Raw genomic sequence first — 23554 nt, 5'->3', positions numbered from 1 at the left:
AATTCTTTCGATTTGACTTGTTAGATGCTTTTGGCGGGTAACTTTGATATTTAAAATATTCTTCTCAACTCTCTTTTTCTTAGATGAACTTTTAGCTTTTTCTAAATAATGGTAGTGCATGAGTCAGTTTATTCATATAAAATTATTTTATGCGTACTTAATATCTTTTATTTGTATAAGTTTTGGGAGTGTTTAGTGACATAATCACCATTTTAATGAAAGTTCATACGATAAGATTAGGGTAGAGATACAATATTAAGTATGAATTCAAACAAATTTAGTATTTATCAGTATCTTTTGTTCAAATTCTGTATTTATATTAGAAAGCTTATTACATATGTATAGCTATTTAATTGAAAGTTCTGTAACTAAAACTAGACTTCTTTTATGATGCTCCTATGAAGGGTTCACAAGTAAATAAACTTTAGTTACAATTATTATGAGATTATGTGATATTAGCTCTTAAATGATATTAATTAATTTTAACTTGTCTCTCAATTATCATGATAGTAATTAAAATCTCATGAATCTGCAGATTTGTAGCGTACACAAGTGCGAGTCTCATGCCAAAAGTTTACCTAACCTCTCAAGGTAAACACATGGTTAATAGTATTTCATCTTTTAATTCTTGATAAAAAAAATATTTTAGTTTTTTTTGAGATATTTAATTAAGCAATTTAACTTTTAATTAATTAAAATATGCATTCTTGTCTCATTTGCTTGTGAAGATTTGTGAACGTATCATAATTATTGATTGCTCCACTTATTTACTACTCCCTCTGTCCCAATTTATGTGACTTACTTTCTTTTTTAGTCAGTCCCAAAAAGAATGACACATTTCTATATTTAGTAACAATTTAACTATAAAATGTCTATTTTACCCTTAATGAAATGATTTACAGCCACACAAATTTCTATCATTCATTTTGGACCACAAGTTTTAAAAGTCTTCCTTTTTTTCTTAAACTCCGTGTCGAGTTAAACTACATCACATAAAATAGGACGGAGCGAGTATTATGTTATGTTAAATGGTAGTATAGTATTTAAAATAGTTCAAATAACATTTAAGGGTCTTGGGGTAATTTAGTGAGTAATAAAGTGAAAATTAAACATAAACAAAAATATTATTCTCTTTGTTTTAATTTGTGTGTTTTTTTTTTTTTACAATTTTTAAGTTTAATTTTTCATGTGGCATGTTCACAGCATTCAAAGAGATTTTACTTATTTTATATGTTCTTAGTTTATGATCACACAATTCAAATTTATTTTAAAAAAAAAAAATCTTCTATTCGAAGGTTGTTAAACAAAATTATTCAAGATTTATTATGATAAAAAGAATAGCACATCTTATAAAATCAATCAATGTGCATCTAAATTAACTCAAATATCATGTTTATAGAATGAGTTCAAATTGGGGGTGGCAAAATCAAACCCGCCCAATTCATTTGAGTTTGGGCGGGTTGTTGATCTGTCCATTCATTACCTTAATCCATTTCGATCCATTAAAAATTGGATTGATATATAACTTGAATTGACTCATGAAAAATTGTCAAAATATTTTAATTTTTTTTTTCAATTTGATATGTTGTATATAGAAATAATAAAGAAAAAAAATAACTTTATTAGGAACTAAAATAGTTTAAAAGAATAAATAAAATAATTAAGGTTAATAAAAATTAGATTGTGTTTTGACCTGTAATATAATCTATTACCTAACCATTTTGATCCAATCAAATTTGAATTGAATTGAGTCTTGATCTGATTGTTATTTTAACCTATTATGATCCTTCCAAATTTAATCCAACCGTCCAATCGACACCCTAAGTTCACATGTAACCTACTTATTACCTAAACGATTAATAAACAAATTCGATTTCATTGTTTGAACCAGTCGGCCATTGTTTTACAAAAACGCCTCGTGAATGTCGAGGGCCAAGGGAATCTTATCTGCCTTTTTTCACTTTCATTTCGCTGTTTGATTGTGTTTTGGGCCCAGTGCTTTCCACTGTTCACTGCTAAAGCTACTCATACCATCAGGGGGGTTCTTGTGCTACTCTTCCTCTTGCTGACACGTGGATCCGAGAAAAAGTCTGGTTAGTTACTCTATTTTGTCATATTAAATAAATGATATAGTATTAACTAATACCTAGTTTACTTTGTCTCCTTATATCTTCTTAGATAATTTTCGTTTCTTGAGTAAATTTTTAGAACTAAGTTAGGTAAATAGAAAATTTGGAAATGAGTTTACTTAAATCAATAAATATATATTAAATTTTAGGAATCACATAGTTTTAATATAAAATTATAATTTATCCCTATTTAGTTTGTAATTACATTAATCCCTGAAAAAGTAAAACAAACCTGATACCTAATATGTAGCTCAGATACATTAAAAAATAATTTAGAATTAGGAGAGAAATAAGGGATTTTAGAGGTTTTTAGAAATAGAAGGGAATATTAGAAATAATGGAAACATAAAACGTGTATTTCAGTAATTTTTCCATATATTAATGCCATAAATTTCACAAGTGAGGTTTGAAAAAGGTAGAATATATATATAGATTTTTTCACTATCCTACTATTGCGATATAAAGAAGAAAATATAGCAAAAACAGTACAAAGTCTACCTGAAGAGAGCAACAACAACGATAAAATAGTGTTGCAATCGAAACACAATAAAAAACAGACTAAGATAGATTATTGTAAAGCAAGAACTATAGTAATACAATTATCCTAGTATACAGGTAAACATCAATCATCCTAAGCAAGACAACACTACACTACCTATAATTTTTTACTTTAATATGTATTTTTCACATGTTTATATCTAAGGCTATGTGCTTGATAAATATAGTAATAATTTATTAAATATTTATAACTATTAAATCATAAACCCAATTGTTATTGTAATAATAACTTGATACCGCTATAACAACTCATAAACTTTAAATTCTATATTGCTTCTGAGTTAAGATCAAAAGTCTATTTCTTGTCGTGGTATTCAAATGAGGCTCACCCAATTCCTATTTCACCTGATATTCATTTGTTATCACTAATGAAAAAAGTATGGTTAGTTACTCTATTTTGTCATGTTATATTATTACTTTTGGCAATTTGTATTTATGTGAGTGTTTGGTAGGAAGATGCTTTAAGCAAAGCTGACATGTATAAGTATTTGTCTCATGAGTCCAACGTTGATTATATGATGTATGAAGAAACGGTTTATAGATGAGTCATTATAGTATTCAAGTCTTTCTCCGGTATTTGGGCATGACAAAACTTTTTTCACAAAAGTCTTTTAAGTTATAGAGTATACATATTCATAATGTTAAAAAAGATTATATAATAAGTCAATTATTGATTATAATATTTGAATGTGTTTGGTAGGATGGAAAGTATTACCCTAAAAGCATTATTATATAATTTAAATTTATATTATGGAAATTGAAAGGCCGGGTGAAAATGAGATATTATTAGGAGGAAATAATTAAAATTGAAATATCTCTTCTTTCACTAGCAAAAGTCATTTTTTTCATTTTTAAATAAATTTTTTAAGCAAAGTTTTGACCAACTAAACATAGAAAAATAGGAAAAGATTTTATTTTTTTCTACCGTATTGAATAAAATAATTATTTTTTGGCGATCTATCGGAATTCATGACATGATTATGATAAGTCTGTTAATTTACAACAAGAATTGTGATAGAGTGATAAGTACTCCTTCATTCTTAATCAAGAGTTTTCATGTTCGAGTCTTCTTGAGTATGGAGTCGCCTTTGTTAGGGAGCGATTTACAATGTGAGATTTTCTTGTGTGAATTTAGATTTAATTTGACTCCAATGTAGGTATCGGACACCGGATAAAAAATCGAAGCGATCAAATTCTGACCAACTAGCTCACTATATTTAACAATATAGCTATTTTTGTAAAGTTTATTTGAACGGGGATAAAATTTGGCGTAAAGTTATTAATATGATTAAAATTACAATATTCTGTTTGTGCAAATTGTTCTAATCCTGGACTTTGTCTATCTTGTGCACTTGCTCCATTTGGGCTTCATGGATATTAAATGGGTCATTTGAAATGGGCCCCAAGCAACGGAGTGTTGTCTAATTTGGGTGGGAGTGGGCGGGGGAGGTTATGGATATTTGATTTTATCGCCATCATATAGTTTACGTTTGTTTTATAAAAAAATTACATGTGTTTATTTTTTGATAATTTTGAGATATGCGATGTTTGAAGATAATTTTTTAGATATAATAGCTGAAATTTCATAATTTTATCTAAGCTTTAGTCATATATTACTGTAGATAACACAAATTCTTGTCTAATAATTCTCTCAATTTCAATTTATATCTTTTTAAGTAAATTTGTTTTAAATAAATATATTATATTTAGTAACCCTTCACATTCAACCTCACCTCGTGTCTTCAAAGGCCACAAATTTTCAAGAAAATAAGCGACTTTAAAATAACTTTATAGGTGAGCTTTCGTATCAAATCACACACAACTACTTATTATTGCAATTATTGGAATACATAGTATAGCCGCTGCGTGTAGTTAAAAGTCAACAATAAGTCTTATCTTTTTTTCTTTTTCTTTTTTTGATTGAATGAAAAAAAGTTATTTTAAAAAGAAAGATATAGATAAAAGGTCAATAGTTTAATATTGCTTCGATAACATAAGTTCTAAATCTGTCAATAAATAATAAATAAGATGAGAAATTTTTTTCGTTTACATTTCAAAGAGTTTTTTAAATAATAGAAACTCAATCATTATTGTATGTCCATTTGAAATTGCTATAAGAATTTATTAATTTTAAAGTGTGAGATCTATAATTATAACTTTCTCATCCTAAGGGATATTTTCTCTATTTCATGAGGTATATATACTCCTATATTTTGGAATTTATGTCTTGCCTCGTTCTTTTGGGAAAATGATATGTTTTGCGTATAACATTTTAAGTTAACTTGCAAAAAAAAGTGATCAAATTAATTGAGTCGATAATTTTTTAAATAGGAATTTCAAGTTCAAAATCTTTTACTATATGCTTTTTTGATCATCCTTATTATATAAAGTTTGTCTAGTATAATTTGCCTCTTATATGTAATTTATATAAACTATATATTATACGAAAGTGGAATCTATCTTTTATAAAAAAAAAAAAAAGAGGTTTCTTGTCCAATTTTTAATAGAGAAAAGTGTTGGAGTGCATCATTGACTAGGTTGATGCAATTCTAAAATAAGTAAATGATTTAAAGGACTTTGTCTCCACGCCTAAATGATTGAACTTGGAAAGGAGGTCCACCTACATCAATTATCCATTAATTAATTATTTAAACCTCTAAAGATAGAGTTGAATTATGTTACTAATTTTTCGTATAACAAATACATGTCTACTATTAATTTTATACATTTCTTAAGAAATTATAAATAGAAGGATAATTTTAATATATCATCCTTTGAATATACTTTATCAGATTTTTTTTAATATGTTATTTTTACTATAAATAGTTGGTCCGTAATATTTGTTATTTTATAAAATTAATACATAAATTACAATATTCTTTCTATTATACCCTTGATAGTTAATTAGTCTTGAAAATAGATATTTGATCAATCTAGGAAAATTAATAGTAAGTAATTAATGTTTTATAATTACTTTGTATATTGATTACTTACTCTCATCATTGCACTACTTTGTAAAATTTGAATTGTCATGTTTTTCTTTGTTGAAGTAGAACTAAAATTCATGTCGTCGTCATATCTTTAAGACTGTTAAGATCAGGAATTTCTCGTCTAATTTTATTATAAATAACATCGGAATCAGCAAAAATATTTAAATCAATTTGAAGGAATGAAATTTGAATATTTTGTGATGTTGTCATGTTTGCTTTAAAAAGTTATAAACAAATCATCTTTTACACAAAATATATAGGAAAATTGAGGTGGAAAAAATTTAATTTCTTCAAATTTTGGATCGATTCATACTAAAAAAAATTGGCTCCAAAAACAAACTCAAAAATTTAAATAGTCATCTAAATGCATTTCAATTTTTGAAATCTAGCATATTTATTAGGAAAAATTGTATATAATAGCAAACTATTAATTCAAATTAAATGCTATAAACATAGTTTGATTTAATTGTACCCTATAGCAAACTATTGCTATTTTCACCTCTCTCCCTGGTGGAATCTCGCTTGCCACTCTCGTTTTGGTGGCAGTCTCGCTTGCCTCTCTCGCTTTTATACAAACACAAATGTATAAAATGTGTTTGTGTTTGTATAAAGCGAGAGAAAATTGTATATATGCATATATTTTCGTTCCCCTCTCCCAGATCTCGCTCGCCACTCTCACTCGCCTCTCTCACTTTATGCAAACACAAATGTATACATTGTGTTTGAATAAAGCGGGAGAAAATTGTATATACAAATACAAATGCATATATTTTCGTCATATACACTTATGATTATACAAATACAATTTTCCCCTGCCCAGTTTTCTTTTGTCTTTTTTTTCTTTCTCGCTTTATAAAAACACAAATTATACAATTGATCTTTTGTATATGTATACCGAAATGGATTATACATTGCTTTCTTTTGTATATGTATAGCGAATTATACAACTGCTTTCTTTGTATATGTATAGCGAATTATACAACTTCTTTCTTTGTATATGTATAACGAAATATACATATTTATGTTTGCTATGGAGCGCAATTATGCAAACTATAGCTATAACATACAAATATGATTTTTATGTTTGTTATATATGAAAGTTGCTCAATTTATTATTTATTGAAAAGTTGAGTTTAAAAAACATTAAATAATGATAGAATTGTAAACTTACTTAATTTATTAATGCAAGTGAAGTCTAAAAAGGTGACATATAAAAATTGAGAGATAAATAAATACAATGTCTTAAATAATGTAATACGAAAATGACTATAATTAATGATAAGGGTGAATTAAGAACTAAGTATAAAATTATTCATTAAATTCATAAATGGGTAAGTATTGTTAAACATCTCAAAATAATATAATGGACAACTATTATTAAATGGAGGGAGCAAAATTTTATCATCCAAAAGTTCATTATCCCAAACAAACGTATTTTTTATTTTTTCTATAGTTCCACACTTCCACTTCCCACGTCCCGGGAGATCATTACTCCCTTCCGGCATCCGGTAAAGGTATTTGATTTTATTTTTTATTTTTTGTGAAGGTATTTGATTGGATATCCAATATATGTATGAACTATCAAAATAATTAGTAATTAAATAATGGATACAATTTTTATTTGTATTTGATATTCGTATCAAATTAATATATATAACAATAATGCATACTCAGTGTAATATCATAAAAGGCCCAAAGAATGTAGTGTATACGTTGTCTTTTTTCCTATCTTGAGAAGTAAGAATAGTTAGTTTTTATTAGATTTTTTGCTCAAGTAAAGCATGTTGAAAATCTATATAAATAAAATACATAAATAAAGAATTCATATTGAACGAATAAAGAAGAGAATAGTAACAATAATAGATGGAAGAAAAAGAAATGGAGAAGTATTACACACACACTAAAATGTGGGTAAAAATTTACTGAGGTGATAAGAGCTGCTCAATTTTTTGTTTCTTTTTCTCTCCTGACAAAAATATCCATATCAAGAGTCTTAAAATGTGATGCAGCAGATAAGATTGTTGATCTCTTAATTAGAGGTTTCAAGTTTAAATTCTAGATGTGAAAAAATTCTTAGTAGGAGAGATGAATCTGAAAACTGAAATAGTCAAATTTCAACGTGAATACCTAACATTGAGCGGAAAACCAAAAGAAACAAATCATACATATCAATATATTGAAATATCAAAAGTATAAACTTAATTTTCTTGAAGCAAATTAAAAAAGGCAAAGCATAAAGATTTAGATGTGAGTTATGTAAATAAAAAAGTTATGCAAATTCAATCTTTAGTACCTAACATTTTACTATCCCGCAACATTATAAAATTGTTGTTTTTTTCTCTATAAAATTAAAATTTTGTAGTACTTTTTTATAATAAGTTACAAAACATTATAAAACCTAAAACTAGTTCCACTCTAGAATAATCAAATATATATTTGAAATACATATCAAATTCCTCTTCTTTTTTTTTCCTTCTAGCTTTGATTAAAAAATTAAAAAAGCATTGAATTGTGGAAGAATATTATGACTAAGAAGTTGATGACCACCACCGCTTCGAACTTATTCCAATGTGTGGCAAGTGTACTTATTCAATGACTATGCAAGTGGATATGAGATATTTGTTCTTCAATGTCTATCATCACTTCGTTTCGAGTCGAGGTCTAGCGGAAATAATTCTTCTTATCTCATAAATATAGAAATAAAATATATCATGGCATATATTTAACTTTTAAAATATACTTATAAGATTATACATACTATATTATTATTAATGTTTGTTATCATAATTTACCAATTGCATGCACTTTATACCAAACAATGCCAAAAACTTTGTTTTATAGTTTTCTTTGTTGTTGTAATTATCTAATATTTAAAAGTTTATTGCCTGAATAGTTTGAATTCGTGTTGATTAGATTCACTATAAAAGCTAAAAGCGCGCCAAAAAAGTTTTTTATTCTCAAATCGAAATTATTAAGAACTATAAGTATGGTCCATCCCTACTCCATTGTGGTTATCTTATAGCATACTTTCTTGGAGAGCTCAGAAATTTTTTTATTTTTTTTTAAAATATGGAAGATTCTTTTGTTTACTCGTGATGTGGTCTAGTAATTAATAAAAAGTGAATTGATCACGATTATAAAAAAATAAAAAATTAAGTACTTTGTTTACTCATACTAAAGAATAAAAAACCAGTAGTAGTACTTGGTTAATTTCTTTGTTCATCTTTTTTGTTATATGACCATTTTAGCCTTTTTGTATTAGAAAAAAGACTATACTCTGCTGTTTAACTGTGAGGTCTCTCTCATACACAGAGTACTAGGATTCTCACATCTTTTATAAGATTTTTTAATGTAAAAGAAAAATACTTTACATTGAATAATTGAGTTGGTTGTACTTTAAGTTAACCCAATTTTAATCTTTTTTACTTTTATTATCGATGTTTGGTATTTGTTCGGAAGTTTCAACTAATCAGAAATCACGTTGTGTAAGATTTGTTATAGTGGAAAATGGAAATCACTCCTTGTCAAATCTTTTCTTTTTTTTAATGTTCGAATTTGAGATTTTTAATTTTGATTATGAATGAATTTTTTTCTTCTATATATAAACCAAACTCTTCCATCTCTAAAACAAAAGCAACATTTCCTAGGTCTTTGTTATTTGATTTTGCACGGTATTTGTTCTGAAGTTTTAACTAATCATGAATTGTGCGGTGTAAAATTTCTCAAAAGTAGTAATTGCTTGTTATAAGGATTTTTATTTTTTTTAAGATTCGAATTTAAGACTTTTGATAATGAAGGGTAAAATATCGTTGCAATGAAGTATATTTAGTTGGTAAAGTATCATACTTTCGTGGCATTTGAAAATATTTGCAACAATAAATTATTGTGGCAACAAACTAGATTTTTCACTACCAATTGTCGTCGCAAAAAATTGGCGGGAAAGTTGGATAATAATTGTTACGAAGACTTTTACCAACAATGGAAATTGAAAAAGTTATCTTTTGTGTTTGTAAATTGTTAGCAAATGTTATATTAGTTATGACATTGGCAAATTATATGAGACTATTTTCTCACACAATTACTAGTAAAATTAATACGAACTAAACCACCATGCAATTATATATGGTTTTAAGTTATACATTATTAACATCAAATTGTTTTCAAAAGACCCTAAACTCAAATAACGCACATCAAAAAACATATAGAAGAAAAGAAATATCAATTTGACTTGTCGAAAATATTTTTATGGATTATTTTTTTTGGGAAAAAGGACAAATATACCCTCAAACTATCGCAAATGGTATATAAATACCTTCCGTCATACTTTTCGTTCATCGTGTACATTTACCCCTCACTATAACGGAAGACTTATTTGATACACATGTCGCAATCCTATAGAGGGACTTGATTTGACCAATTAATTAAACCCGAATTTTAAAAACCTACCCATATCCACTTAGCCCACCCGATACCCCATTACCCACACAAATAACGTATCTAAAAACCTAAAGAAAAATCCCCTTCTCTCAAATATCCATGGCTTGTAGTTGTAGAATATATCTTAACATTGGATTTGATTTACTTCCAAATGTACAACCTGATTTATGTGACTCGTGTTAATGCCTATTGTAATATGACTTACATCTCTTTCTCCTCATTATTCTTTTTGCCAATATCATCTGCACGTAGCCATTTTTAACCTCAATTCAGACCTCTTTTCACTCACAATGGTCAGCTCTCACTCTTTCCCTTAATTCATTCCCCTAATTCACTTTATTTTTCAAGTAAAACGAAAATTCACTTTTTTTATTTTTGTTAATATGCTTTTTTTGTTGTTGCCGAAAACAAGCTCATTCTCGTTTATCACTGATCTTGGGTTGTATGGTTGAGGTTATCACTTGTAGAAAAAATTGTGCATTTTGGGTTTTAGGTTTAGCGTAATTGAAATAGTTGGCGTAGTATTTTTTCGCGATTTCTCTGATTGTCGCAGAATCGATCAAGAATTGACTAAGAAAAGAAAACATGGACGACGAATCGACAGAAACGACGAAGAATTAACGAAAACAAAAACGAATCGATGATGAAATTGGTATGTCGAGATGAAGGAGAAATTGGATTTTTTTTGGTTATTTGGTTTGTTTGTGTGATCTTATGTGTGAGGAATTGAAGATTTTTTTTAGGTTTTTGGATGGGTTATACGGGTGGGTTAAGTGGATATGGGTGGGTTTTTAAAATTTAGGTTTAATTAATTGGTCAAATCAGGTCCCTCCATAGGATTGAGACACGTGTATCAAATAAGTCTTTCGTTATAGTGAGGGGTAAATATGCACTGCTTTTTGGACGACAGGGACATTAATGAACAAAAAATATGACGAAGAATATTTATATACCATTGCGATAGTTCAAAAATATATTTGTCCTTTTTCCCTTTTGTTTTTAGAAATTTCCATATTTCCGATGGTATTCCAATGAAAACGTCCATAAAGAAATTGCATGTTTTCAAATAGATATTTTGTAGATATATATAACACCCCCGCCCCCCGCCTCCCCCACCCACCCTAGTTCCCAACCCCAAGTGGTTCCTTTATGTAGGGACAATGAAGCATGTATGAATGCACCTATCTTTTTGCCAGCATCAGTAAAGACGATAAAAGCATTCATTAAAGATGGGACATACAAAGATGCCTTATGCTTACCGAAAACTTATTCGCGGTCGATATTTACATCAAACTAATAATTATATACTTTTAATATATATATATATATATATATATATCACTTTATTGTGATTAAATAATCATATATATATATAAAAGAGAATCTTAGGCCCTCCTACGTGACGTCATCACAAATTAGAATTCCCCTTTTATTTATTTATTTACAAAACTAGCTTTCCCCTTTCATGAAAAGTTATGAAATTTATGAAAAATTGTGACTTTTATGAAAAGTTGTGACTTTAATGAAAAGTTGCGATTTTTATGAAAAGTTGTCATTTTTATGAAGAGTTATGACTTTTATGAAAAGTTGTGATTTTAATGTAGAGTTGCGACTTTTATGAAATGTTGTGACTTTTATGAAAGGTTGCAATTTTTCCAAATAATTGTAACCTTTCCGATAAGGCACAATAAATATTTGTTCACACTACCCTTTGTTGTCTATACTTTAACTTTTAAATATTAAAATTAAATTATTTGATTTGATATAAGTACTAAAACCTTCTACTATAACTTAACCACCAGCTACCTTCATATATGTCAATTTACTCATTTTTTGTCTGTGCATTGGAGTCATTGCCAACCCCCACCACTTTGCCAAAACTCCAAAAATGGTGTTATAAATTAAAATATTTCCACACAATTACCGAGTTGTCTTGTTCATTCATTCATTCATATATATATATATATATATCCACAGCCATAAACATTGAAACATGCATTAAAAAACAAAAAAGATATAATGGTATAGTATTATGAATTTACGATAACATCAACATATTCAGTATAGTTTCACCAAATAGAATATAATAAGGATAAAATATATGCATCTAATAAAAAAAAAAAAAATTTCTGATAGTCCCTCAACTAAAAAAAAAGTTAAAACTAGTTATAAAAAAACGAAAATATTACAATTCTTAGGTTGAGAAGGGCATATCTTCAATTATAGGTGCAATATCTTTCTATTTTCTATCGAATACGATTTCAATCAAAATCAAACCCACTACTCGTGGAACAAGATTCTTCTTTCTATTAAAATAAATTGAACTCAAAAGTATATCATTCTTCCTTATTTTACAATTATCCTTAACCCAAAGTGCTTTTAAAAAAGGTCAAGGAACAATCACAAAAGACCTCTAAACCCAAATTTTTTTAATTCAAGCTTATACATTTCAGATCTTGTATTCACCTCTATACACATTATTAGGATATATATGACTATCTATTATCTTGGCCTCTATTTTATTTTGAAGCTTTAAGCACTAGTTATTTAGATTCCCAGAAATTGAGAGTCATTAAGCATAGCACGTGTAAGTCTATTGTTAAATTTTCAAGGCAACTAAAATGTGAAGACATTATACTATAATTTATATTCTGAAAGTTAGACCAACAATGTACTAGTAAAGTTAAATATTTATAATAATGTTAATCAGAATAATTTTGTGATGCACTAAAAATATAGCAGCATATAAAGACGAGAACCGATCCAGTAGTATAGTTACTCTATTTTAATTTATGTGACACATTTCGAATTTCGAAATTCAAATAAATTTATTTTTGACTGTAAAATTTTCATACAGCTTTTAAATATTTTGAATTGTCAATTATTGTGACTTATAGTACTTTTTATATAGTTTACAAATATATAAATTTTATTTTGAAAAATTTGAAGATTACATGACCAATTGAAACAGAGAGAATATTATTTTAAAGGACTTTCATCTAAGTAGCCTAGAGAATATGTTGAAAATTTGCATTCTAACTATCAAGGGTAGTGGTGGAGTCGTAAGTACTCCTTCATCCTTAACTAAGAGGTCTCGGTTTCAAGTCCTATTGGGTACGGAATCATCTTTGTTAGGGAGTGTTTTACCCCAATGTGAAACTTTCCAGCGTGAATCCAAATTTAGTCGAGCTTCAATATGAGTTTGAATTTAGTTGAGCTCCAAGATGGATACTGAACACCAGACGAAAAACCAAAAGAATAACCATCTTGGAATAAAGAACAATAAGAGACATTTGCCCTTTCACAAGTTTAAATATTATTAAGTCATGATTATTTGATTTCCTATTATAATTTTGAAATAACTTGTTCCAATCAAATGAACCAAGAGTCCTAGATTCTTAAAATTAAATAAACGTAGTAGATTGCCTTTTAGTTATAGAAAATTAAGGAATAAAGTTGAAGCAAGGATTCACCTAACCCTACTGATTAGTGTAAGACACGCAAATTATATTGTTTTCAATAATTCAATAAAATGTTCCACACTCGTTGTCTTTTTTCCTCAGCTGCTTTGATATGCTTCTTTTTTAGCTGAGAATTTATCGAAAATAACCCCTCTACCCCCATCAAGATAGATTGGGTATGTTGTTGTCGTTGTTGTTGTTGTTGCTTCAGTAGGTGATAAAATTTTGGGGAACTTTCACAAATAGCCACTATAATAAACTTAATCATGCTCCATAGCTATAGTTTACATATTTACGAGTTGTAGCTATAGTTTAAGCTTTCTTGTTTGTATAATTCGCGGATTTATATAATTCGTCGGTTTGTATATTCGCAGGTACATTTGTATAATTCAGTTATATTTGTATAAACTCGAAATAACGAACTTATACAATTACAAACATCAGAAATGTAAACAATTATACAAATTTCAAATTATACAAAAAGTTATACAAATTATATTATACAAATTCCAAACTATACAAACGTGCGAATTATACAAAACTAAAAGGTTGAACCGCGTAACTATAGCTAAAAGTAGGTCGCAAATTGTAATTAAGGGAAACTATAGCTATGTTAACTAAATAACTAGTATATGTTTGCTTATGAGCGTAATTTTCCCTAAAAAAAATTGCATTGAAACAGAAGTGCAAATATTGACTGGGCCAAATTTGGATCATAATAAGAGGGCTGATTTGTATCATCCTGGTGTTCATTCAACATCTTGGGCCTTAATTTGGATTTCAATTAGAACTTAAAGGGCTTAAGCTTGCTTCATGTTAGTATACATTCATCATAGTGGGCCTTATTAACTTTTTACATTGCTTGTATACACATATTATACACTTTGTATGTAGTGTATAATTCATAGTACATACAATGTGTATAATCAGAGTGTATGCATTATACTCTTCCGATTTTGTATCACCCTTCAATTCGAATTAGCAAAAGCAATGTCTCCTTGCATTACTATACACTGAGTTCCCCTCGTCGTTGCCACATGGCCGGGAACCACCATAAATAGAAAAAAAGATAAGCAACAATTCAATTTGATATGGACAGTACTGTTACATATCTAAATTTGCTTCAATCTGTAGTAGATTAAGAGAATGATTCAAATTTGTCCTAAGCTTAGTGGACTAAATTACCAGATACATGTTGCTTGGTGGAACGTAGCAAATATCTCCTGAAATTAGTCAAGGTGCACGCTCGTTATAAAAAAAAGAGAGAGAGAACAACTGCAGAAAACTGGGAAGTTGGAAAAATCATTCGAAAATTGCAGGACACATTAATAACCTGCTCCAAGATTACAAACCATGTGAAGTAATTCCATAGTTGGCATTCAATACAAGAAGAAGCACATAAGTTTTAATTTAAATCCTGCCATGATAAAGTACATCTAGTGTACAAGTTGGTCCGGGAAAAACTTTCAAAAACTAAGCAATCACTTACAACTCGATTCAGTGTCGATCCTAACTGAAATAGATTAAAAGATTACTTCCGTAGAGGAGATGAGAAAGCGCATAGATAGGGCAAAAGCTCGGATTTTGATTTAATATTCATTCATGAGCTTGTCCCTTCTCCTGCTTGGGTAGTACGGTACAGTGAGGCTAATTCTGACTCTAATGCACAGCAACGTGGACAAACGACTGAGCTAGTAAACATAAGGTAAGATCCTGTAAGGAACAAGTTTACGGTATTCAGCCCACACGTCTTTGTACTTCTCCGCACATCTAGCTTCGTCCCTTCTCTCCCTCCATATGAGTAGAATGAGAAGATATATGGGGTAAAAGTATGGAACCACAGAGCTGCAGGCATACATGAGCAATGTGATTTTTTTTCACTACTAAGCAAATTGTCTTTGAAATTGAATTAGCAAGAGTTCAAAATTATTACCTTATACCACAAGGTAAACTAAAAGACGATGCCAGCAACAAGTCCCCAAGGTAATTACAGTGCCGTGCAATGCCCCTTCAGAAAATGTATAATGATTTAGAATTTCAAAAATTTGAAGAACTGAAGAGAAATAAGTGTTCAGAATGAAATGTTCACGAACACTAATCTACTTCTGTTGAATATTTGATATAGTTCATGTGTTTTTCCAACAGAAAGCTAAATTAAAAAATACAAAGCCTTTCTCAATCTGGAGTCATTTCGTGTTCTGGATTATTAAGATACCGATAACACAGAGTAGGAAAGTAAGATCAAGAGCTTACCAATAGCCAGAAGCAAGCAACTTCCCCCCAATAACTTTTGGAGGACTACCCCATATGGGTGCCTTGGGATCCTTTTTAAATACATGCTTCTGCTTATTGGCTCCTCTGAACACCGAGTACCTTTCAATCCGAAACAGGGGTCCATGTCAAGAAATGTTAGTGAAAGAAACAAACAAACAAAAAATTGTCTGAAAGACATAACAAAAGTGAACAATACAGATGGTGGAGGAAAAAATAGTATTGAGATGGCCTTGCATGCTTACCCAATAAGAAAGACGAGGCAATTGGCAATTATTGCTGCTGTTGTTAGCTCCACGTTGTTACTCAAAAGCCACCAACCCTGAAAAGGAAGAGAAATATTATCAGATAGTAAACAGGCTAGTTTAGCTTTGTATACTGTCCTGCATTGAACAAGTGTAAATATCTTCATTATAAAGTCTCTCTATATATATTGATAGAAGTGTGAGACATTGAAATCCACGCATTCGCTTACACCCTTTTCTCCAGTGTTATATTCTCACAGATGTAATAGAACCCCAAGTTGGAAACCAGAATCAGCTTCATCTATCTCTGTTTGTTACTCCTGTATGCCATTGTTTCCAAATATAAATTAGGTAGTGGCTGCAGCGAAATGAGAACTCCCGCTCCTATATAATATTTAACCCTTCTCTTGATAAGGTAAAGTCATAAGCCTTCTTCACATGTCCTTGGACATACTATCAAACTTGTCCAAATACTATCTGTCACACATCAGGGCACCATTGTACCCGAACACGGATTGTTTAGACTCCTTTCCACAATGAACCCAACCATGAAATTGACACCATGATAATCAATCATGCCACAGAACTATCAATTGCCAGGTCAACAGAAAATACAAAAACATTCTTGCTACAATTGAAAATCAAGAACATTAATGTGGCAAATATGTTTAGGGCCACTATGGTATATTTCTAGGTTGCAAATATGTTTAGGGTCATTGAACTCGAGTGGGAGAATGTTACGTATAAAATTTTACAGGTTATTTCTAATTATTTTGTGTTTAATGAAGGAGAATAGTTACTTGTCTTATTAATCAAAGAGAATAATTACTTACCCTATTATAAGTAGAGTAGAACTATTTTATCAGGATACCCTCTTGGATATTGTTTTAATTTTTTTTAATGACAATGGACCCTATTGCTGCTACCCTTTGGATGTGCACAGGATAAACCCCGCTCCTATGGAATGGCCCGCAAACCACACAAAAGAGGTCAACAGCACTAGACACACCCCGTGCGACAAGTTCAACCCAGAAGGCTAATATCCTGTTGTCGCAGACAAGGGGTTTCGAACTTGAGACCTCCATAATGGAAGTCTCAAGCCAAACCATCTGAGTCACCCCAAAGGGTCCCTATTGGATATTATCTACAACAAAGTTATCAAGACTTCTCTCATTTCGTATGATTTCACAGCGCAATGGGTACTTTTACCAACAGAAGTTCATGTTTTGATTACTGGGGACACATGGAAATATTCGTCTGTGTTTTACGAAACACAAAACTTGTTCAGAACATTTTCAGGAAGGGGACAAACAGTTTCCAGACATAGTTTTCTCAGAAAAGAAAAGATAAACAAACACATGTGTTTCTCCTTTTCCATTTCTCTTCATTGACAGGCCCTTGATTCAAATTCTTTTAAACTAAACACAAACAAAAACTTTTCTGGGTAATCAAACAAGTCGTATATCCATTAAAATATCATAGCATGAGGCGAGGTATAAATTCCAGGAAAAAGAATATGTTGCATGGCCTAACCTTTACCATTTCAAAAAAAAAAATATGTTGGCATGCACGAAACTAGGCATCATTACATTTAGTAGGAAATGAAGGACACAAGAAGTGATAGCTCAAAACTATGTTTTTGAAGAGAATTCAGTTACAACCTATACTTTTGTGTTATACTAATATCAAAGGTGTCATACATTTGTATTATACTGATATCAAAGGTGTCATAATTCATATATAAACAAGGATAGATTTGTATGTGGCAATAAGAATTGGTTATGAATACATGCCTGAATACTGAAGGTGAACGGTATAAAGACAAGATCACCAAAAACCAGCATGAAGCCCAACCTCTCTGCTATTATATCCCATCTGAGAATGGAGAAACAAGATTTTACACAACCGTAGCTGAAAAACTTAATGGAGGAAGATAATACTAAGACTACAAAGGGAAAAGTAAGAGGAACAGATGAGGGTGACCACCATCAATATATAATCACTGGTTAACAAAACAAACATACCATTCTGCCAATTATGAGACATTTTAGGGCTTAGAAAGGTCAAACCATATAAATACAAATTTTCGATAAAAAATCATGCTCCCAATAATATTGAATTGGTACATGCTCAAGAAGCATTAAAAACTTAATGTACAATTAAAACCACTCACTATAGCTAAAAAACGATCATATCATAATTCAACACCCCCCCCCCCCCTCTAATCAATCCTAACATTAGAATAGTGGTATCCCAGCCAGACCCTTCCAAGGTTTCTGGCAGTAGTTGTGTTCCGTATGGTTCAAATGTTAGCATCACTATCAAAGGTTCTTCGGAGTCGCTTCGTTTCAACTGACATGTTATTGGATGTATAAAACTTGGAGAAAGTTTCTTGTTTTAATTTTAACCCTTGTGACCAGGCTACTAATCAACAACCCCAAGACCATGTAAAACAACCTATGCTGCCCTAACTCCCTCCGTTTCCATCCAGTTGCTGATTCTCTGACCATGACACCAGGGACCAAACCCAGCTACCTCATAAACAACAACAACTACACCTCAGTCTCAAACAAGTTCGGCCGGCAAACCTCATAATCCTTTAATTATACAGCTTCCAGCATTACCTTATTAATTCACGAAAATGACCAGCAACCATATTATCCTGCCCAAGCTAATGCTTCTCGTGGCTAAACAGCTAAACCTTCTCCAACCCTCTTCTAATTTTGTTGCGTACAATGTGGTATTCTTGTCATATGGATGATTTATTTTGAATTTTAGATCAAAGCATAATAACCACACAACAAATAATGATGAAGAAACTGGGAGTGAAAGGGAGATGAAATTCTCGACAGCTGACATAAATTAAAGAAGGGGAAAGAAGAGAAACAATAGTTCTATGCTTCACATCAACTTTTCAATCTTAAAAAAGTTAACAGAGAAGAAGCTGCCAACTTACGTGGAGGTCATGAACTCTTCATAGAAGAAGTAGTCAAGGATGTAGAGCTGCAATTAAACACATATAAAAGAAGTTTTAAATATCACTAGCACATACTCAAGAACGTATACTTGGAAGTGTACAACCAGCGACTTACCCCACAAAATAGCTGGTAGAGAATCATTGATTGGCTTAATTTAGTCTCTATAACACATTTTGCAAGAACTGAAAGATTGATTAGTAACCATCCCATCATACCAGCTCTAACAAAGAAAAATCTACAGCAGAAAGTTTGTCATAAGCAGAGAAGTCAAAAGAAATAACCAAATAGCCTTGATTGAAGCTGACAGTCATTAGTTCATTACAACAAAAATAACTATTCTGGCCTCTCAAAATCTCTTTGACTAGGAATTCAACTATGCTTGAGGTTCCCGGAAAATGAGTTCTGATTCATCAGAAAAATACAAGTTTTTCATGCCAAGAAATTATTTTACTTATAAAAAGCAGGTTACTAAACCTCAATCCCAAACTAGTCGGGAGTCGGCTATATGAATCATCAATATCCATTTAGACCCATTTCACTCCAAACATCAATAGTTCACTCCAAACAAATTAAGGATTCTCTATATTTTCTTCCTTCAGGAATCAGAAGAAACCATTTCTAGAGCTAAACTAAATAAGGTATGCAAAATTTACAACTCACTGGGCATGACTGCTTATGGATTGGTCATTAACATGAAAAGGATAATGCAAAGTTACTAGCAGACATATCCAACAAAAATAAACTAAATAATCAAATTATAGCATGATGAAAACTTTGAATTCTTGATTGTTCACTTGTCACAATGGTGAAAGACAAGGACTGAGATATGAGTACATACTTGAGATCAATGCCCATGAATTCAGGATTCAGTTGTATCCCAAACCACCTAGTCAAGGAAAGAGGATAGAAGAAAGATTAGGAGAGTATTCATTACAATAAAGACAACAGAATCTGAATGTAGAGAACAAAATAAATATCTTGCTCCAATGTGGTGAAAACACTAGATGATATCAGTCTACTGTCGGCTTAATCTCACCATATTGGTACCGTGTTTGACCCATCTATGTATGTCGAGAATAACTGCCAAAATCAGGTTACCCTGATTTCTATTGCAGAAGTTTTCCTGCACTGAGCTGAGGATTCATAATACTGAAGTGTTCTCTTCAACGACAAACTTTCTTTGTCATGTGTCAACCTAGATCAAACTACTCTTTTTAAATGAAAGTTGAAAACAATGAATTTCCACAGCTAAATTCTTCTCCTTTTTCTTTTCTTTTCGAAAAAAGAAACTCCCAGTTGTTAAGGTGCACTCAGAATTAAGTGAGAAAATTAACGGCTGTTAATAGTCATATATTATTACAGATATATTAGAATTCGATTCTATGGTAATCTAAGCATCTTGGGTACAAAGGTCAAAATGCCGGTACTAATTGAGGAAATTAAAATTATTCACTCCTGCTCGTACTATTTTATATTAATAAAAATCTTATGTTGAATGGTAACTTCACAACAATTCACAAATTGTCTTATAATTATAAATACACAGATAGATCAAAGGATGGATAGAAAACAGTTCAATAAAGAATGACATTACCATTTTATTAGTGTTAAGAACTTTTCAGAATATAAACTCCAGCATAGAGTCAATTGAATTACCAGTCATGGATTAGATTTCCTGAGACATGAGGTTTCAGTGATGAACTCTTTGCACGTGAGTTCAGGCCAACCAAATAAAGCATCAATGTCACCTAAATATCGTTCAGTCATTAACAATTAAGATGTCAGAATGAATTTTCTAACTTGCTAGAATTTTTTGCAGAACAAGAAAGTTTGTGTCAATAAAAGCATAATCAAGAATATATTACTTTCTTATGGTATGAAATTCTTCACTTACAAGAACACTAAAGATAAATGTTGTGGATAAAAGCTCAAGTCCTCTATCTGCTATAGCCTGCAATGCATTACAAATAGATGATTAAACCAAAAACAGAAACCTGGACAAATGCATTCCAGTAGTCCAAACATACAACACTCTGGAACTTCTCATGTCTTCAGCAACATTTGAAGATGCAGCATCGAGAGCAATTTTGGATTCAAGTAAAGTGCTTTTAAGGAATCATTTTGTGCACTCATGTAGAAAGAAGAATTTGGCCTTCTATGTCAGTTTTTGTACTTCACCAAGTTATTCAATAGGGATATTGAAGATGAATAGATTGACAACTTGTTTTGTACTTAACCAAGTAATTCTCCAGGTATGCTGAAGATAAATCAGATTGACAACAATAGAAAGATAACAAAAAAACAAAAGCTAACAGTACATTGTCATCAAAAAAGCAGGAGCAAAAACAACAGATAGGTACTACAGCAGTTGGAAATCATCCCACCAATTCTGTTGAAGCTTTTGGATTGAAATGAGAATGCCATATAATATCACAATTATTTCTTTTTCACTGAAATGACAACCCCGTTCCTAAATTTAATGATATTATAAGGAACAATAAATTCACGTGAAATTACGCAGCTTCTCAATCTCACCATCCATGCAAGGAAAAAAAAGTGACAACAGAATATTTGTTCCACCGAAGACGAGACTCTTGAGAACAATGAGTACAAATCCTCACTCTCATCAATTCTACACAAAGTGTAGCAAGAAATTGTTCCTCACTCATCCGCATAAGAAGCTTTAACAAACAATATATGTGCAAACAAACTTATAAACAGGGAATGCAAATGAACCCAAATTACATCCTTTGCTACAAAAGAAAAATTCCACACTCACAGTAGGTGAAACAAGATTCATCTGCGACCCAACTCCAAGAAGCAAAACCAACAACAGAAGTGATAACAAACCTGAAATAGCAACAATAAACTCATAATCTGAGCTCGACCCGCATGGAGAAACATGAAAATATACAAGGGCAGAGCTACAGTATTAATTACGGGCTTGGACCAACCCAATAGTTTTTGCACGGACTCTTTTAAATAAGCATTTATATACTAATCGCGAACCCATTACCAAAAACAAGCTATACATTCATCAACAAGTTCAGAATCCATCAACTTCAAAATCCTACCAAGCAAAACTATATTATTAAGTATGAGTTCAAACAAACCCAATAACTTTTGCTTAAACCTTATAATTGTATTAGGAAATCCATTAGATAAGCATAAATATTCAATTGACAACCCATTAACTAAACAGGTTCGATAACAAGTTCAGAATCCATATACCTCAAATCCCACTAGGCAAAACTAAAATATTCCCTAGTAGTCCAAACAAACTCAATAGCTTAGCTGAACGGGTTCGACAACAAGTTCACAATCCATAAACTTCAAATCCCCTATGCAAAACTACAGCATTAACCAAAAAGTCCAGACGAACTCAATAGCTTTTGCTTAAATTTCTCGAACCCATTAACTAAATGAGTTCAATAACAAGCTCAAAACCCAAAAACTTCAAATCCTGACTCAGCCCGTCAAAATACACACCAATTCACATTACATAGAAAGACACAAAGACATGAGGTTTACCATTGCAACGATAATGGAGTCGAGTTCCATCAGATAAAGTCGCCCCAGGAACAAGTTTTCCGGGTAGAATAGATCCAACGGTAGCTAAATAGAGAAAATAACCGATCAACATAGCAACCTATATTCACCAAAACAGGAACAAAATCAGCAAAAAAAACAAAAATTAAATCACACAGATTGTATAGATACATATACAGTCAAATAGAGAAGAAAACATGCTGACCGAAGTCCATGATGGAGTGAGAGAAATGAAGAGATAATTGAGATCCATTAGCAGATATTGAAGGTTCAGTTCAGTTCAGTATCAGTATATGTTAAAGGTGGAGATGTCCGCCTAATATGCAGAGCTACTGGAGGGGCGCTAATTTAAAACGTGATTGAAAATTTACACAATATCATAGTGAAGGTTGGGGATGCGATATGAAATAATGATTTGAAATTGAGTTTGTTTTATACGAAAGAAAATATGTTTTAAGAGAATTTTTGATGATTTTATTGTGTTTGAGAATTAAATAAAAATTATTTGTGTAGATTTTAGGCAAGCAATATGGAAGATGGGGTTTGGGATGAGGTTGTTCAAAATCGAATTAAAATCAATAATTTGAATAGAAAAAAAGGATATCGGCTTATTGATAATGAGTTGTCGATTTAAAGCTTTTGGTAATAGTTTTAACTTCGATATAAAAAGTCATTGACTTTGGGGCGAAATGCAAACTTATCAACTCACATGTATAATTCATTCAGTTCGTTACCTTATTTTTAAGTAATCTTTAGAGATTTTTTTATGTGTGAAAACTATAATGGTTAAATCAATAATCGAATTAATAATCAGTAAACTGACAAGTGAATGTCTTAATGGTTCTATAATAATCTAGCATGTTTACGATAAGTCGAATCAATAAACTTCAAATTCAAATCGAACCAATCGATAGACAGACTAAGTCGAGGATGTAG

The 23554-nt window shown here is 30.8% G+C and overlaps 2 protein-coding genes across 2 annotated transcripts in view; one reads left to right on the top strand and one right to left on the bottom strand.

Moving 5' to 3' along the window:
• LOC125823997 (uncharacterized) overlaps window positions 1-23554 on the top strand; it is a 248179-nt gene that overhangs the window by 216821 nt on the left and 7804 nt on the right. The window lies entirely within an intron of this gene.
• On the bottom strand, window positions 14869-22973 carry LOC125824007 (delta(14)-sterol reductase). The gene is made up of 13 exons (XM_049503368.1): window positions 22824-22973; window positions 22601-22718; window positions 21849-21919; window positions 20964-21020; window positions 20726-20817; window positions 19908-19955; window positions 19184-19304; window positions 19048-19094; window positions 17885-17966; window positions 16092-16168; window positions 15829-15948; window positions 15509-15583; window positions 14869-15420 (listed from the first exon to the last, which is right to left on the bottom strand). The coding sequence occupies exons 1-13, from the start codon at window positions 22869-22871 to the stop codon at window positions 15267-15269; spliced, it is 1110 nt and encodes a 369-aa protein (XP_049359325.1). The 5' UTR covers window positions 22872-22973; the 3' UTR covers window positions 14869-15266.

This window comes from Solanum verrucosum, unplaced genomic scaffold (genome assembly GCF_900185275.1).
Source record: "Solanum verrucosum unplaced genomic scaffold, falcon-dt-bn FXZP01000125.1, whole genome shotgun sequence".
In the NCBI taxonomy this organism is placed as follows: Eukaryota; Viridiplantae; Streptophyta; class Magnoliopsida; order Solanales; family Solanaceae; genus Solanum; species Solanum verrucosum.
Note: the sequence above shows the minus strand (reverse complement) of the source record. Positions and strands in the feature narration are given on the sequence as shown.

Bases quoted from the DNA above. Each gene is read 5' to 3' on its own strand.
- LOC125824007 (XM_049503368.1), bottom strand. From the start codon at position 22,871: ATGGATCTCAATTATCTCTTCATTTCTCTCACTCCATCATGGACTTCG. The intron at 17,967-19,047 runs GTAAGTTGGCAG...CTCCATTCTCAG, and splicing joins GAAGAGTTCATGACCTCCAC to ATGGGATATAATAGCAGAGA. The intron at 15,949-16,091 runs GTAAGCATGCAA...TCGGATTGAAAG, and splicing joins TGCCTCGTCTTTCTTATTGG to GTACTCGGTGTTCAGAGGAG.